The sequence below is a fragment of the Diachasmimorpha longicaudata genome, chromosome 7 (assembly GCF_034640455.1).
Source record: "Diachasmimorpha longicaudata isolate KC_UGA_2023 chromosome 7, iyDiaLong2, whole genome shotgun sequence".
NCBI classification, from domain to species: domain Eukaryota; kingdom Metazoa; phylum Arthropoda; class Insecta; order Hymenoptera; family Braconidae; genus Diachasmimorpha; species Diachasmimorpha longicaudata.
The window spans coordinates 8797070-8811514 of record NC_087231.1 but is presented as its reverse complement, the minus strand read 5'-3'; the positions used below and the strand labels follow the sequence as shown (position 1 = coordinate 8811514).

At 38.8% G+C, this 14445-nt stretch overlaps 1 protein-coding gene across 4 annotated transcripts in view; it reads left to right on the top strand.

The window, feature by feature from the left end:
- The window catches only part of LOC135164399 (protein dead ringer-like), an 80320-nt gene that overhangs the window by 4937 nt on the left and 60938 nt on the right, over positions 1–14445 (top strand). For 3 of the 4 annotated variants that reach the window (XM_064124689.1, XM_064124691.1, XM_064124688.1), the window contains exon 1: positions 369–1100. The exons of the other annotated variant lie outside the window; for it this stretch is intronic. In XM_064124689.1, coding sequence (XP_063980759.1) covers positions 996–1100 — 105 coding nt within the window. In that variant the 5' untranslated portion in view covers positions 369–995. Of the gene's footprint in view, positions 1–368; positions 1101–14445 lie in introns of those variants that run through there. 4 annotated transcript variants of the gene reach the window in all.

Sequence of the window (14445 nt, the reverse complement as noted above, 5' to 3'; positions counted from 1 at the left end):
CCTCAACAAACAGAACGAACTGAATCACTAATGCAAATAAATTATCCTAAACTCATGCGAATCCCTTCTAAGGGGGGAACCCGGATTCTCTGGGTCTCGAGTAAATCGAGGGTTATAACCCGGCTACACCGGGGTCGGCGAAAAATTTCCATGCGAGAGTTGGAATATTGCGGGGTCGTTATCCGATAGGGCGGAAGCCGGCTGATGGTTGGCCTTCCACTAGCCTAAGAATAAAAGGCGTGGTTCTGCGCCAGTGTTTCCACCTCCCAGGCCCGTGTGGCGCACGATAAATCCCGCCTCTTCAACTCAGTACCCTGCGATTGGAAAAGCAGTGGTGGGGGTACAGAGTCTCGGTGCTGAGATGCACCGTCGCCTCAGATCGCAAGGGGACGCGAGTGTGCGCGCGTCGAGTAGTTCTTTATTCGCGTTGTCGGTATTATCGTTTAGCAATATTTTCCGTGTGTCCAATTGCCCTTATGGATAATTAATATTGTACTATCGATATTCATTTGATAACCTCGTCTTTATCGTTCGTGAACACTTTGTGCATTTATTGTCAGTGTGTTTGTTGTTATTACCTCCCGTCTATGCGCCAACAGTGAGACACTAGAGTGCCGGTAGCAAGGTGTAGACATGTACCTCGTGGATTTTGGAATTTAAAACTTGTGCTGGGTACATCCAACGGGGTTTTCTTTTTTTTTTGTATTGTTTGTGAGTGAAATATCTATTAACTGGAGTGATTGGTGTTACGCGAGGGCTCAATGTTCACACAGTTTCCGCCATTTGCGAATTGATATAACCTGTATTGTCACCACTGGTCGCTAAGACGCTGCTGACAAGCCGCGATTTACGGTACTGTGTGCTCTGGAATAGTGCTTGAGGTTATATCAACGGTGATAAACTGTTGTCAATTTTGACGTTAATTAACCGCTCCGGGGCGGAAATAATCAGTCAAAATTCGGGTTAAGAACAGAGAACCGTTGCCATCCTACGCGATGGAGATAAGCGACGAGTATCAGGACATGGGAAATCCTGGTGGTGGGGTGGCTATGGCTAATATGCCATTGGCACATCATCGACACACGCCGGAGAGTCCTATGGTGAGTTATTGAAATATTTCAATTTTATTTCTATGGGAGAATATTTGGCTTTGAACTGCCACCTGCATGATGCTCCTCATTTATTGTCGAGGGCATTTACTTGCCCTGTTATTGTGATGTTGGGGTCCTCCAGAGACAGTTGTTTTCATCCGTGAGTCAGACCTTGAGTCACGGTATATTTCGATTACATTGGATTTCGGTACCAAGAGTTGTCGACAGTGTTTACAGTTTTTTGTAATATGTTTGCGGTGTCAATACATTCGACAATTGCGCGTTATCTTAGGGTCTTTCTGAAAATATTTTATTGCATAGAATATTCAATGCGTGGGGAATGATTTTTTACTCTGCATGATGTATGGATTTTTTCAGCAGTTGGGAGTAATTTATAGGGATTTATCTGGAATATTTTATCGTGAGATTACGTAATATTCAAGACAGAAATGCCTGCATGTGTTTACACATCAATATCCAGAGTATTTTTTTGTACTTGGTGGAATTCCGTGAATGTTTATCACAGGTATTTGTCAATAAAATAGAAATAAAAATTGAATTCAGAGCGTGGAGAATAATTTTATTCCTTGTTGAGTCATTTCTCAATAAAAAAAGTTTATTGCAGTATATTTATCATGAAATCCTTGCGCAACAATAGAATTCGCGTTCTATTCATTTCAGAGATATTCAGATCATTAAAATACGAAGGATAAAAAAAAAATGTGAATCATTCTTTGTAATTTTCTCACCAAAACACACTAGTAATATTCAAAAGTAGTCGTTAAAGTATAAATAATAGATTTAATAGTAGTGTCGATCGATGGTGAATGCGGTACATGCGCCGAGTGCATCTCGTATGCACTGGCATTTCTTCACGATTGGCTATCGACGAATAGGATTGGCCAGCATCAATTCCCCCCCCCCCTCTACCCCCCCACAGCGCCTTGTTTTTGGTGCGCATCCGTAAAGGCGGGGATTCCCCCGTTCGTCCAATCCCCTCGACTCAATCGGGAAAACACACATTTGTAAAGTGTGCGGTAATGAATGGAATAAAAAAAACTCCCTTCGAATGGGAGAACAGTGGGTGAGCCCTCCCTGTATGCGCATATATCCACCTCATCCATAAAAAAAAAAAACTGCCATAGACGCCATGTCATGACGTCGTGTCTCGTTACACCTCACTCGATGCCGCTGGAGTTGTCTCTCATCTGCGACAACACTGTATCCCAGCGCGTCTCTACTCGATCACGAGACTCTCGTTTTAGCGCTCACGCACGCGTGTTCAACGTCTTGACAAACCTCTTCCTGGGTGGGTGGGGGTGAGTTACATGCCATGACAACACTATTCACTTCAAATGTCGACTAAGCGCCTTTTTCACATTAATTTTCAACATTCCCTCTATCTCTACATTCGCATTTCATTTTATTTAGTTGGTATGGGACTTTAATATTTTATGAAGACGGAAAAATAGGGGTTAATTATCTACATTCGTGTTGCGAAGCTTCGTTTGATAAAAAAAATACTCTGTAGGAGGGGAATTTTTTTGATAGGCGGAAAAAATAATGTGGGAGTGGAAATTATCTCGGTCGATTATTGTAACTTTTTCGCAAGGTTTCAACATTTATAGTCGATTTTGATTTTCTGATATTGAGGAATGAGTATTAACATCCATGAATTTTTTTCCTGTACCTTTTACTAGTGTTCACACCCGCGTGTTCAGCTTTTTGACAAATCTCTTGGTGGGTGGGAGGAGATGAATTATATGCTAGCGTCACTTTATTTTATTACAATCGAGTGCAAATGTATTTATGCACCATTGAACATAGAAAAATGGCGCTTAAATTCCTGAAACCTTATGTGATAAAAAATACGCTGCGTTGGGGAACTTCTAGGTTGTGATAAGCGGGAAAAGATTAGGGTGGGGGCACCATGGTAGATAATAATTCAACCTTTATTCTCTATTTTTATTCCTGAACATTGAACTATTGCCATTATTTGCCTTGCAGTACAGTATATTCCTGTAGTCGGAATATTTCAGGCGCGTGACTAAGCTGAAAATTTATTTTCTATCAGATAATTCAATATTTCAATATTTTTTACTCTGAATTTAAAAAGTAACTTTCATTTTTCATAAATGCACAGAGGATGCAATTAGCAATTAGTATTTTTTTTTACAATTCGGTTTTTGTTTTTTTTTCTACTTCTTCATTCCGTTCTGCCGCCTGTTCAGTATTTTCAAAGGAGCTTTGCCTTTCTTGGGGTCCAGCCGCGTGACTGCCAATCCATCTAGGGACCGCTTTTATCGCAGCTTAGCCTCTCAAAACTAAACCTACCGACCACTCCAAGCCCCTGGCCCACAGGGCTGAAATAGTAAATAAACTAACCAGGCAATGAAAATTAATCATGTATTCTCCATTTTTTTCTTGATATATAGAGCCAAAAACTAAATGAACTTTTACTGGAGCTATTTGATGAGCTTTTCAATAATTTTTCTTCATCTGTTCTCCCTACCCATCGTCTCAAGTTTTTTTTTTCCTGCAGACGAGTGAGGAAAGAGATCTTTTTCTAAATGGAAGGGAGCGCGGAGGGAAGAAATACTATTCCGAGCGTTTTACGATAGCCCTATAAAAATTCTCATAATTAGATTTTGGAGGTAATTTCGCCCCGGTTATGGTGGGGACCGAGTCTGGAAGGATGGTCTCTGTTGGAGAATATAAAAGGGCCCTCTGCTCCACCTCAAAATTGCAGACTACATTATATTGCTCTGGCTCTGGTGAATTCTGGATTCTGACCTTGGAATAGTTGGTTTATTAAGGTTGCCCAGAGATTTTAAAAATTATGGTAATTATTCATTTTTTAAATTGAGATATTATTAAAATTAACATTCGAATTGAAATTTCATTATCTACGTTACAATGCAATTTATTAAATTTTTTTATGGATTTGAAATATGTAATTAGGTAATTACAAAAATGATGAGGGAATTGCGCTTTTACCTGTGAACCCGAGTTCACTACTGATTGAAAGGAGAATCGATAATTCAAAATTGGATAATAAATCTGTAATTTCTCAGGAATTATTTCAAGTAATATTTCAAAGAGGTTCGGGTAATTCGTGGATTTAATATCCGTGGGGAATTTTCATTTTGCTGAGTGCGTGAGGGATTCAATGCATCGGGGTAATTACTTGAAATTATCGTAATACGGTTAGATGTGTACAGCGTTCTCGCATATCATATGACTGACGGCCATTAAATTCCTGTCTCTTGGATAATTATGTTCGGAACCATGACGACACTGCGTATAACCTCATCTGTTTCCATGTTTTTATCTCTTTTTTTTTCGCAATTTTTTTGAGATCGATAAGAGATGCATGACGAGGGTATGCGGAAAGGTGGGACAGTGAGACAGGCTTATATGCGAATTCAACACTGACTGGCTATTTGCGTGCGCGAAATTGACGCACTGTGCAAGCCTCAAGTTCTTGTCACGTCAGGTGTCAATGTCCAAACAAGAGCGGTATTTCAGTCATATTTTGTCAACAAACCGTTTTTCCGTCGTCTATTTCAATTTGGTTTCTTGAGTTACTATTGAGATTTATTAAAATCCTTAGTTCGTCAATGGTATGGTTTTCATAATACCATAAAAATGAAGGCAGATATTTTTTTTGCACATCTATTATTAAATATGCGGAATTCAACAATCGTTACGAGTTTTACGTGTGCCGGGAGTTGCAAAATTTACATCATTTTAACGGTCGATATGGATAATTTCTCTTCACATAAAATTGGAAAATTTGAATATTAATTTTATCTCCAAGACATAAAATAAATAATTATACTGTAGCACCGTCACTAGATGGATGGGTGGCAGCGCGGGAATATGTCAGGACAGAAACATTATCTGAAGGAACTTGCAAGAGCATTGGTAAAAACCAATGTGCGGTAAAAACAGGTCGAAGGAATGAGAAACAGTAAAAACCGAAAGGTGTACGGTCGAATGGAACAAAATTATACCGTTTATCGACCTTAATCAAGACAAAATATTATTTAAATTTCCGCTTAATACAATGGTTCACTACTTATAATGAAAAAATGATAGAAATAGTGGACTGATAGATTGTGTTAGTGGTTAAAAAGCACGAGAGTTATTATTTCAATAGATGGGCTCTTTCACTTTTGATTGAATATTTCTTGAAAAATAACGGGAATATGGAACTTTTAATGTTCACATCCGATAATTATGCTGGAATTGGATAATTGTTAATGAATCTGTGTATTGATCAGTGTCGAATACAGTGAATGATTAAGAATAACAGTTTGATCTATAAAAACACTAAAATGTTCGTTCTCCGCGATAATATTATAATTCAACGAATGAAATACGCAATCGTTCGTGATTGGCCCGCTTCGAGGGGTTGTAAAATTCCAATAAAAAATGATGGAGGTTGATACCAAGTTGCGCACGACTCTCGATCCGCGGACGCACAGTGGGGGATCACGGCATAATGTTGGCGCAATCGTAGTGGGGGACTGAATGAGAACCAAACACTGGGATTGGCTCCTGCGACACTAAACCATCCCGCCCACTTTTATTCAGCGCTCGCGGTCGCAGTCTCCATGGTTATATGTCATAAAAAAAAATACAGCATTGATGTGCACTCATCGATATCCTAATTCATCGAAAAATCCATAAAGGGACATTTGCAGTCACTACACGTAGTTCATATCTGGTAATGGATTGAAAAAAATCTCCCTAGTTGTTGTACTCGGACATGTTGATGAAGGGAGGATTTAAACATAAACATTAAACGTATAAACTCATGAAAAATTATATTAAGAGCGCAAAAGTGATATAAAACGAACTTTCGGAAATTTGGCAGTAAAGTTGAGGGAGAATTGAATTTTCCCTTTCAAAGTCTCGAAATGTGTTTGAAATATAATTTTTACGGGTGGGAAACTACTTTTTATGCGACACTCCATAAAAATTTACGCGGTGAATAGTGATTTCCGGGGATCTGTATAGCAGCAGAAAAGATGGCTGAATAGTTAACGAATGGCATAGTTAAGAAGCCATGTTAACAGCAACAAAATCCTATCGCTACATTGATCTTGACTTGCCGTAATTTTTACGGGACTTTATTAATTTTCACGTGATTTACGTACAACGTTTTCCGCAACATATTTTTCCCCTGCCTATCCGTAATCCAAAGCTGATGAGTAGCAGCAGTTTTTACCAATAAATTTGTTATTTCAGCCTGATTTAAGTTTTTACTGGGGGGTAGCGTTGGAATTTTTCAAATATCTCTCGTGGGGGCACTTTGAAGGTTTGTTTGTTGTCCTCACTCGAGAGTCAAGTGGGGAGAGAGACACAGCACCAATGGTTAGCACCCAATTGGCTGGCACCCCCTGCTTGGAAAAAGGTACAGTGGTGCATTAAGCGGGCTTATAACGTAGGCTACTGCCTGCACGGTGGTCGAATGAGAGAATCCTCTCACTTTATCCAAGAGTAAAGGAAAAACCAGAGGCGCACATGCCCCGCACATTGGGGGCACAGGTAAAGAACGAAAAATTCCTTCGATCCCTTGAAAACACGGCACGAGCCAGTAGTTTTCCCTGTTACAAGCCCCTCTGTGTTAAGCCGATTGGATGCACTCCCTTGTCATCTTGGTCTCTTCAGAAATATTTTTCACTGTAACGAACGGCTGATTGAGACTGCAAGTCCCATGAAAAATTTCACAGTATTTAACTGAGCAACAAAAGGGAGATTGAAAATTTTCCGTATAAATTTGTCGACAGATAAAAATCCAGCAACATTCCACAATGTGATAATGAAGGGAAAATTTATTCACTGCACACCATAAAGGCACAAACGTAAATAGTGACTGGAAGGGGAGGAAAGGGCCTAATGGAATCGGGATAAAATCGTTGTGGTCTTTTTTTTTTCGTATCTCGGGGCTTTTCGAATGTATTTGATTTCTCCAACTGTCCATCGCTCCACCTGACTTCCATGCGTCCTTCTATATATCGTGTCCTAAGTAAACTGGACGTGATGGGGCACATGAAGTCGGTGGTGCTCCGACGCAGATATTAAATGAAAAAAAAAAAAAAAAATGACAAAACGGGTTTTCTTCGAACTCGTGCAAACAAGGAGAGTAGAGAGAGACCTGGCTCTTGTTGACTTATCAACTTTACTCGTATGTTGTTCCTACGGTTGGCGACTTATTGTGCACTCTCTCTATCCACTGGCTCTTCTGGTAATGCCGGAGAGGAAGAGCTCACACATCATATACACTGGTCGAACTCCCAGGGTCATCGACTCTCTTACCTGTCTATACATGAGCTTCGTGGAATCCCGCAAGGAGTTTAATTTAATTTCGTGTGTTTGGTCAAGCACATGTGTGTTGAGTATGAAGAAAGGGGGTGGGGGTGGGGGTGGGGGAAGCCTACCAATGGTGCCGGTGTTATCTCTGTTCGGGTGAAATCTGATGGTTCCTGTCAAACATCTTGCAATATGCATTACCAATCGAGATTTGTCAATTTTTTAATTTTTGACTTCAGTTAGCTCGTTAATGGCGTTGGTTTTCCATTTTCCCTGGATTTCTCTTCAGTGATGTCTCTGGAGGCAGACGTATACCTTGCATATCTTTATGAATATGCACATTTTACGATTATTTGCTGATAATACTGCCGTGGTGATGTAAAAATATATTGTACGAGGGTAACGTATAATGTGTTTCAAGTGGAATAATAAAATGAAATATTAAATAACAGATTTAAACGTTTGTTGCACGCAATGAAAGACAAAAGGTATGAGCGAGCTATGGCATAATGACTTATTAATATTTTTATGGTAACAAAATGATTGGGTTTTGCTTTTTGAGATTATGCATTATGCATTGACAAGTGAAAATGGATCAGTTGTTTGTGCAATATTTCCCTTTTGCTTCTTGGAAATCTCCCTTCTCTCCCTTGCTGTCGCATAATCGGTGATTCAAATATACAAGGAGTGAAATGAATGCGAACGACCTAAACTTCGACAAGCGTAACGACTGTGGAACCGTTCACGTATTATTATCCTCGGATATACCAGTGAGTTGCCTAGATAACGTTGTTGCAATCGGTGCAATTATATTTTTACGATCTTGAGGCCCAAGGCCTCTATCTGTGACTATTAATGCCTCCTCATCGGCATCCCAACCAACACCCGACTCCAATAATAACGAATTGTTTTCCACTTTAATACACCATGACCTGAATAGCTAGATTCCCCTCGTACGCGATTGTAAATTTATCTTGAATTTTTCAGTCGTTTGAGAAATCGTGAAATAGTAATGGCGAGTATTTCGAATCTCTTTATTATTTAGGGGGATATCTTTTTAAGTGTTCTAACAGCGCAATAATGTTTTTTTTTTCAAAAATAAATGATGGTATCACCAGGAGATATTCTCCGTCTCGTCCCGGAAAAATCAACATTGTAAATAACTTTCGTTTGGACGTGAGTAATGCGAGAATGAATTTGGCTCTTGTCGCCAAAATTTTTCGAAATAAAAAGCCAAGTGTTCTATTCAGTGGTGTAGTTCAGGTAAACGACTGTCACTAGAAAATGACTTTATAACAGTTCAGGTCATAACATTTTTTTTTGCTACCCGTCAAAATATTTCCGTTGGTACCTTTTCCCTCAGGTAACTCCATAAATGTACTTTCTATTTTCGACAAAATAAAAAGTCCCGTGATTTTTGGCTTCTTTTTCCTGAAACATCGAATCTTGACAACCAGAGGTTTATCTCAATTACACGATTTATTGCCGAATCATATTCATGATGTCGAGTCTGGGGTAATTACGCATAAAACTTGTGCACTCCCTTAATAAATTGCTACCACTGTGTGTCCAGTGTCGCGTTAATTGCTCGTTAATTTTCCGAGTGAATGAGGCGTCTTCCGCGTTTGAGTTACTAGACCACTTAAGTAAGCATTTAATCTCGGTAGGAGAGAGAAAGTTGGGACTTGAGACGATTTATATATCTGTGTTTTCGTGAAGCTATTGACAAAATCCTGAACTAGCACGAATTAGCATTTGGGATCGATAAATTCAAGGATACGGTTAGCAGGGAAAAAAGAGAATGCATAGAAAGTCTTCAGAGTTGACGTCTTAAGATCACTTTGAGGAGATATATCGATTGTCATTGTTGTGCAGATCGATCCTATCTATCGATAGATGGACCCTCTCGTTAGGGGGCCAAGGATTCTTTCTAGTCTTAGCTTTTAGCTGTGTCTTTAAAGTTTTTTCCTCAATGGCTAAAATCCTGAGGATGACTCACTGGTAGATTGCAATGGAACGGCCAGTATTCCCTCAAATAATGAGTTATTTAATCCTTTTTTATGGATTATTACTCGGGATGTCAAACCAGTGTCATATGCTCGTATCAATAAATTTAAATGACAGAAAAATCATCCAACTATGCGCATGATAATTGATGATTTCATATCCTCTTCGATGCTACAATGTGGAAAATTGGCGTGATTATCCCTTGAATTTCCAATAAATATCTGTAGAGACAGGGCATCAAGTGGTGCGTTTATTTTACTCTGAACCATCATTTTTTGCATTGATATTCCACGATTCACAAGGCTTGACCAGTGATTTTCTGGGGTTTTTTTTTACCCCGCGGTATATGAAATCGTTCAGAACAAGAGGCATTCCGTTAGTATGCAAATTCATCGAGTATTGAAATGGTGGATGAAAATGGCTCTGAAACACTGCTGGCTTAACAATTTAAATGTTTTTCTTCTTGCTCTCACGTTTGAAAAGGTTCTTAAAGTACCGAGAGTGGTATGTACTCTCGGCTTTGTAATACCTTTAATACTGAGATCGGGGCAATTCAAGTATGAAAATTAGTGGGTGAGGGGCGCGTGTGCTCGTTTAACGTTTGTTGGAAAATATGTGGCTAGCGAAAGCCCGGTAGGACGGTTTAAAAACGATTTTATGTATTTTGATCGTTTGGTTGCTAAGCAATAGTTAAAGTAATTGCTAGTTTAAATGTACGTAAATGTTTTGCAACTGTTTTCCGAAATGATTGCTGTTATAGGAATCGTTGGAAATCGCCTCTAAACGGTTTATATTCTTTTATAGTCGTAAGAGGAGAAAAAACAAAACTTGAAGATAAAAACAATGGATTTTTCATAGTGACCGCCATTACAACGCCTGTTGCTGTTTTATTTTTCATTTGTATTTTTGCCCGATGGCTATCGATAATAGTGTCGTCATTGACTTAGTAATCCGATGGTCTTCATTTCCATTGTCATAATTATGATATCAATTATGTCGTAAATAAAATAAGGCAACAAAATTATTGAGCTCGGAATGGCTGACGCAATGCTACTGCAACTTCCTTTCATTGTACTCCTTTTATGGTATAATGCATATATTTTCGTGTTTTATCAGTGGCAATTTTTTCCTGGACATGTATATTATTGGTCGTTATTTCCTTAATTGTAATAACGATCACGTTGGAACTACCAATCGTGTTGAGCAAGACAGTTTTTTTACGTTATTATTTTAAAGTCTCACGACCATTTTGTCACTATTTTCTTTTCTTCAATTAAGTCATGAACATTCTTTCATTTTTTCAATGCATAAGTAGAATTTACTGCCTTTCGTGATACTCTTGAGAGTACGCTATGAAATTGGTATAAAAATCATCGATCATTCTCTTTAAATTTTTTTCACTAATTCAATGGATAAATCTATTGAAAATTATACAGAAAGTCGGCTTGTTGGATTTTTCACTGCTGTTTTCTGTGAAAGAAAAATGAAAGAATATGAGCTTTGCAAAAGTAAAGCATGAATGAAATTTGAAATAAAGAATTGTGGGATTTTATGGCTGACGAAGCATAAAATTGATATGAAATGCTCATTCAGAAATTTTTGCATAAAAAATTGGAAAACATTTAAAGCTAAAAATAAATTTTCAGTTCTGAGTCTTGAAACGTTTATGGATCGGGATATAATTTTAATGTGACACTCCATAAAAAATGCCAAGAGGAGCAGTGATTTCCGCGAATCCGTTAGCGATACATCACAATTACGTCAAAGAGCGTAATTTTGACGTCAACGCAATTTCCATAGTATTTCCTTCGCGATTTATTTCTCCGTGAATGAGAGAACTGAAATTATGGCGGAAAAATAATTCACGAAAAAAAAACTACTTATGTGGTTCATTCGATTTCCATATATTTCGATGTAAAGCGACTTATTTGATGGAGAATAAGGGAAATTGTAGAGATATTTGAATTTCTGAGGCTTAATTTTCCTCTGAATACTCTCGTTTCTCACATTTAGAAAGATAAATCAAATTCTCAAGGAAGTCTCGGGGGTAAAAGTCATTGAGTTGCGACTGAGGCGCGTCGAGGGGCTCCAAGGGTGTTTAGCACGTGCCGACCGTATGTTTCCGTATCCCCAACCATAGTTTTTCGCCCCGGACCTTCCCAAACATTTCACAAAATCCCAGGGAATCTCAGCTGCCGTTGAGATTATCTTCAAATAAACTCACCAGGAAGTGTACGGAAACTCCTCATATGTGATTCTTTCGCGCGTGTCCAAGTGAATCGCGTGCAACAAAACACTTTTCACGTCTTGTAACCCCCCACCTTCACTAGCTCTTCACAATTCTCAGGTTCTCAAGAATACAGTGAGCATACATACAATCGTGAAATATATGTGTGACATGAAGAAAAGTTTTCAAGTGAACAGAGAAGTCACGGGCGAAATAGTACAACGAATTACCACCGTTACAGAGACATCATTGTCGCCCGGTACGTTGGAATACAATTAGCAGTAAATTAGCATACGCCATACATGGCTGATAATAAAATCCAGCATATTATAATGATTGCATCGGATTTTACAATGGCGCGCCACCGACCACAAATTATTCATTTAATGACCAACCAACGCTCTTCTTGGGGCTCATATACCCCCCATGCGTATGCGCTCTTCACGTGTCCGGAAGGGGATTACGACTTTCATATTGGTGAGATTCCTCATTTCATGACGTATACTGTAATATTGAGAGAATGAGAAAATCGAAGGATCAATCAATATTTGCGGTTTTTTATATGTACATTGTGGAGAATTTTCATTTTAATACGTTTGTACATTGAGGTCTTGAAATCACACTGATGTTAGGTAAAAATTCTTCATTCTCATTTCTGCTTCTTCATCGATACGTCTTTACCGAGAATGACGGAATAGCTCGGGAGCATTTCTATGAACCAGTTAGTCATTTTTCCATATTCATATTTGAAGCGAATGAAATATTTCCACTTAATTTCACTTCCGCGGCAAAAAGGGGGCGGAGGAGATTTTTCCTCGTTTTTTTTTTTCTCACTTATGTTTGGGGGATGGTTTCAAGGGCCGCAAATACACTCGTAGACGCTATGTTCATATATAACGCCACACTGGAGGATATCTTCTATCGAAAATACCATGAGGTACGAGAGGGCGGGGGCCAATGAAAGAACGTATGAGATGGGTGTACATGGCAACTTCTTGGCTCTCTCAGACGTCTGCGAGAAAGTCGCTCGTAAACGCGTCTCGTATTTCGAGAGGTTATAGACAGCGTTCGGGTATATAAACGTCTCATCCTATGTACTTACCCGCGGCCCTTTCCCCACCAATGTATATCACAAGCTGGAGATTCAGTGTGGATATGGACTACGATAATATCCTTGCAGCCATATGCGTGAGTGTCGTCATGACAATTCTTGGAAATCTGTCCGCCACGCAATTTTATTTCTAATAGTAAATTGAGAATGTGTCAACAGAAATTGCTGTTAATACCCTCGACGGAGGTGGCTTGTAGTTGAGTATAGGATTGGGCTGTTTGGTAATTTTCTTTCTATAATTGTCCACGGGGGGATGTCTTTAATTGTCAATACCTCGTTCACAAAGCTCTCTTCATTTTTACGTTGGAAATCATTAAAATGTTCCGTTGGTTCTTATGTCTTTCCATGGAAAGGGGTCAGGAAGCTCAATTAATAAGGATTTTCTATGACAACCGGGAGTTGCATTCCGCGAATGTTTTTCCATTACTATTATATGATTTATCAACTTTTGAAATGGCACAGCATTAAAGTCACAAGATTTTTGGGAATATTTTTTCAATGAGATTGTTTTTCATTGGCTGGAATGTAAATTATGATTCTGGGAAAAAGAGGCGGAAATATCTCGGTAACGTGTACTTATGTTCTGTTTATATATCGTGATAGAATGATTTGTTCATTGCAAACGAGATTCGTTAACTATAATGAACGGCTGAGTTGAATATGACCGAATAAATATTCTTCAATAGTCAACCATTGGTTGGTTTTGAAAGGTGAAAGTCAAGTCAAACAAGGCTCCTCAAATATGCATTTGTTGACTATTACCGAACATTCCATGAGAACGAATAGGCTCTAGATAAAAAAAAATTGTAGAAAACTTGCCAAACCAGCCAAGTAATTGTAGAACAGAATTTTTTTGCCAGATCTTTTTCACTCTACACACAAAAGTCGTGTCTGTCCTTCAATTGGTTCTTAATTCATAATTAGTGAAACTACCAGTTACCTCTCATTAGTTATTAACGTTGATATTGGTGAGAGTCGACGTGAAATTTGTTCGACACCTGTGACGCACGTCCACGACCATATAAACCACAACAGATAATGCAGCTCCCACAGACCAACACACAGGGCCAGACGAATTTTATAGGCCCTTCCACCAAGGCTCCACCAACTTTAATAGCCGAAATTCCTTTTTGGCACATGCCTCCTCTCCCCCATCAACTGTCTTCACAAAGGAATACCATGGAGTTCAAAAAAAAAAAAATAATAAATAACAAGTGGAAAAATTGAAACCCCCGAAGTTTATAAATTAAGTGAGACTTAATTATGCTCTTGAGACAGCTGTAATGTTTATTGTAAAACGAGACTTCTGCGGTAAAATGGAATAGGTACTCTCATGATTGTAATCTTACCTGTCAGGTATATGTGAGAGAGTGAGTCGTTGGGGGAGAGGCGGGTACGTATGTGCGTGAATGTTAAAATGGCTCCGGAGGATCTAAGTGGTCAGCGACGCGTGCTCTCTTGAGTCTTTCTTGAGTTGAAGGAACTTGGCCAAAAGCGTGGAAAAAGATTCACATCTGCCTTTTGGCTTTACACGCTCATTTTCTCTCGCTCGTGTATTTTTAATGCCAAGTGGAATATTTTTTTTTTTCGGTGGTACTCGCTCTTTTAATGCATGACAATTAATGTAATTACTTGCCTCATGGATTGTTATTAATATTTGGGAATTGTTATGGGAAATGTTGGGAGAT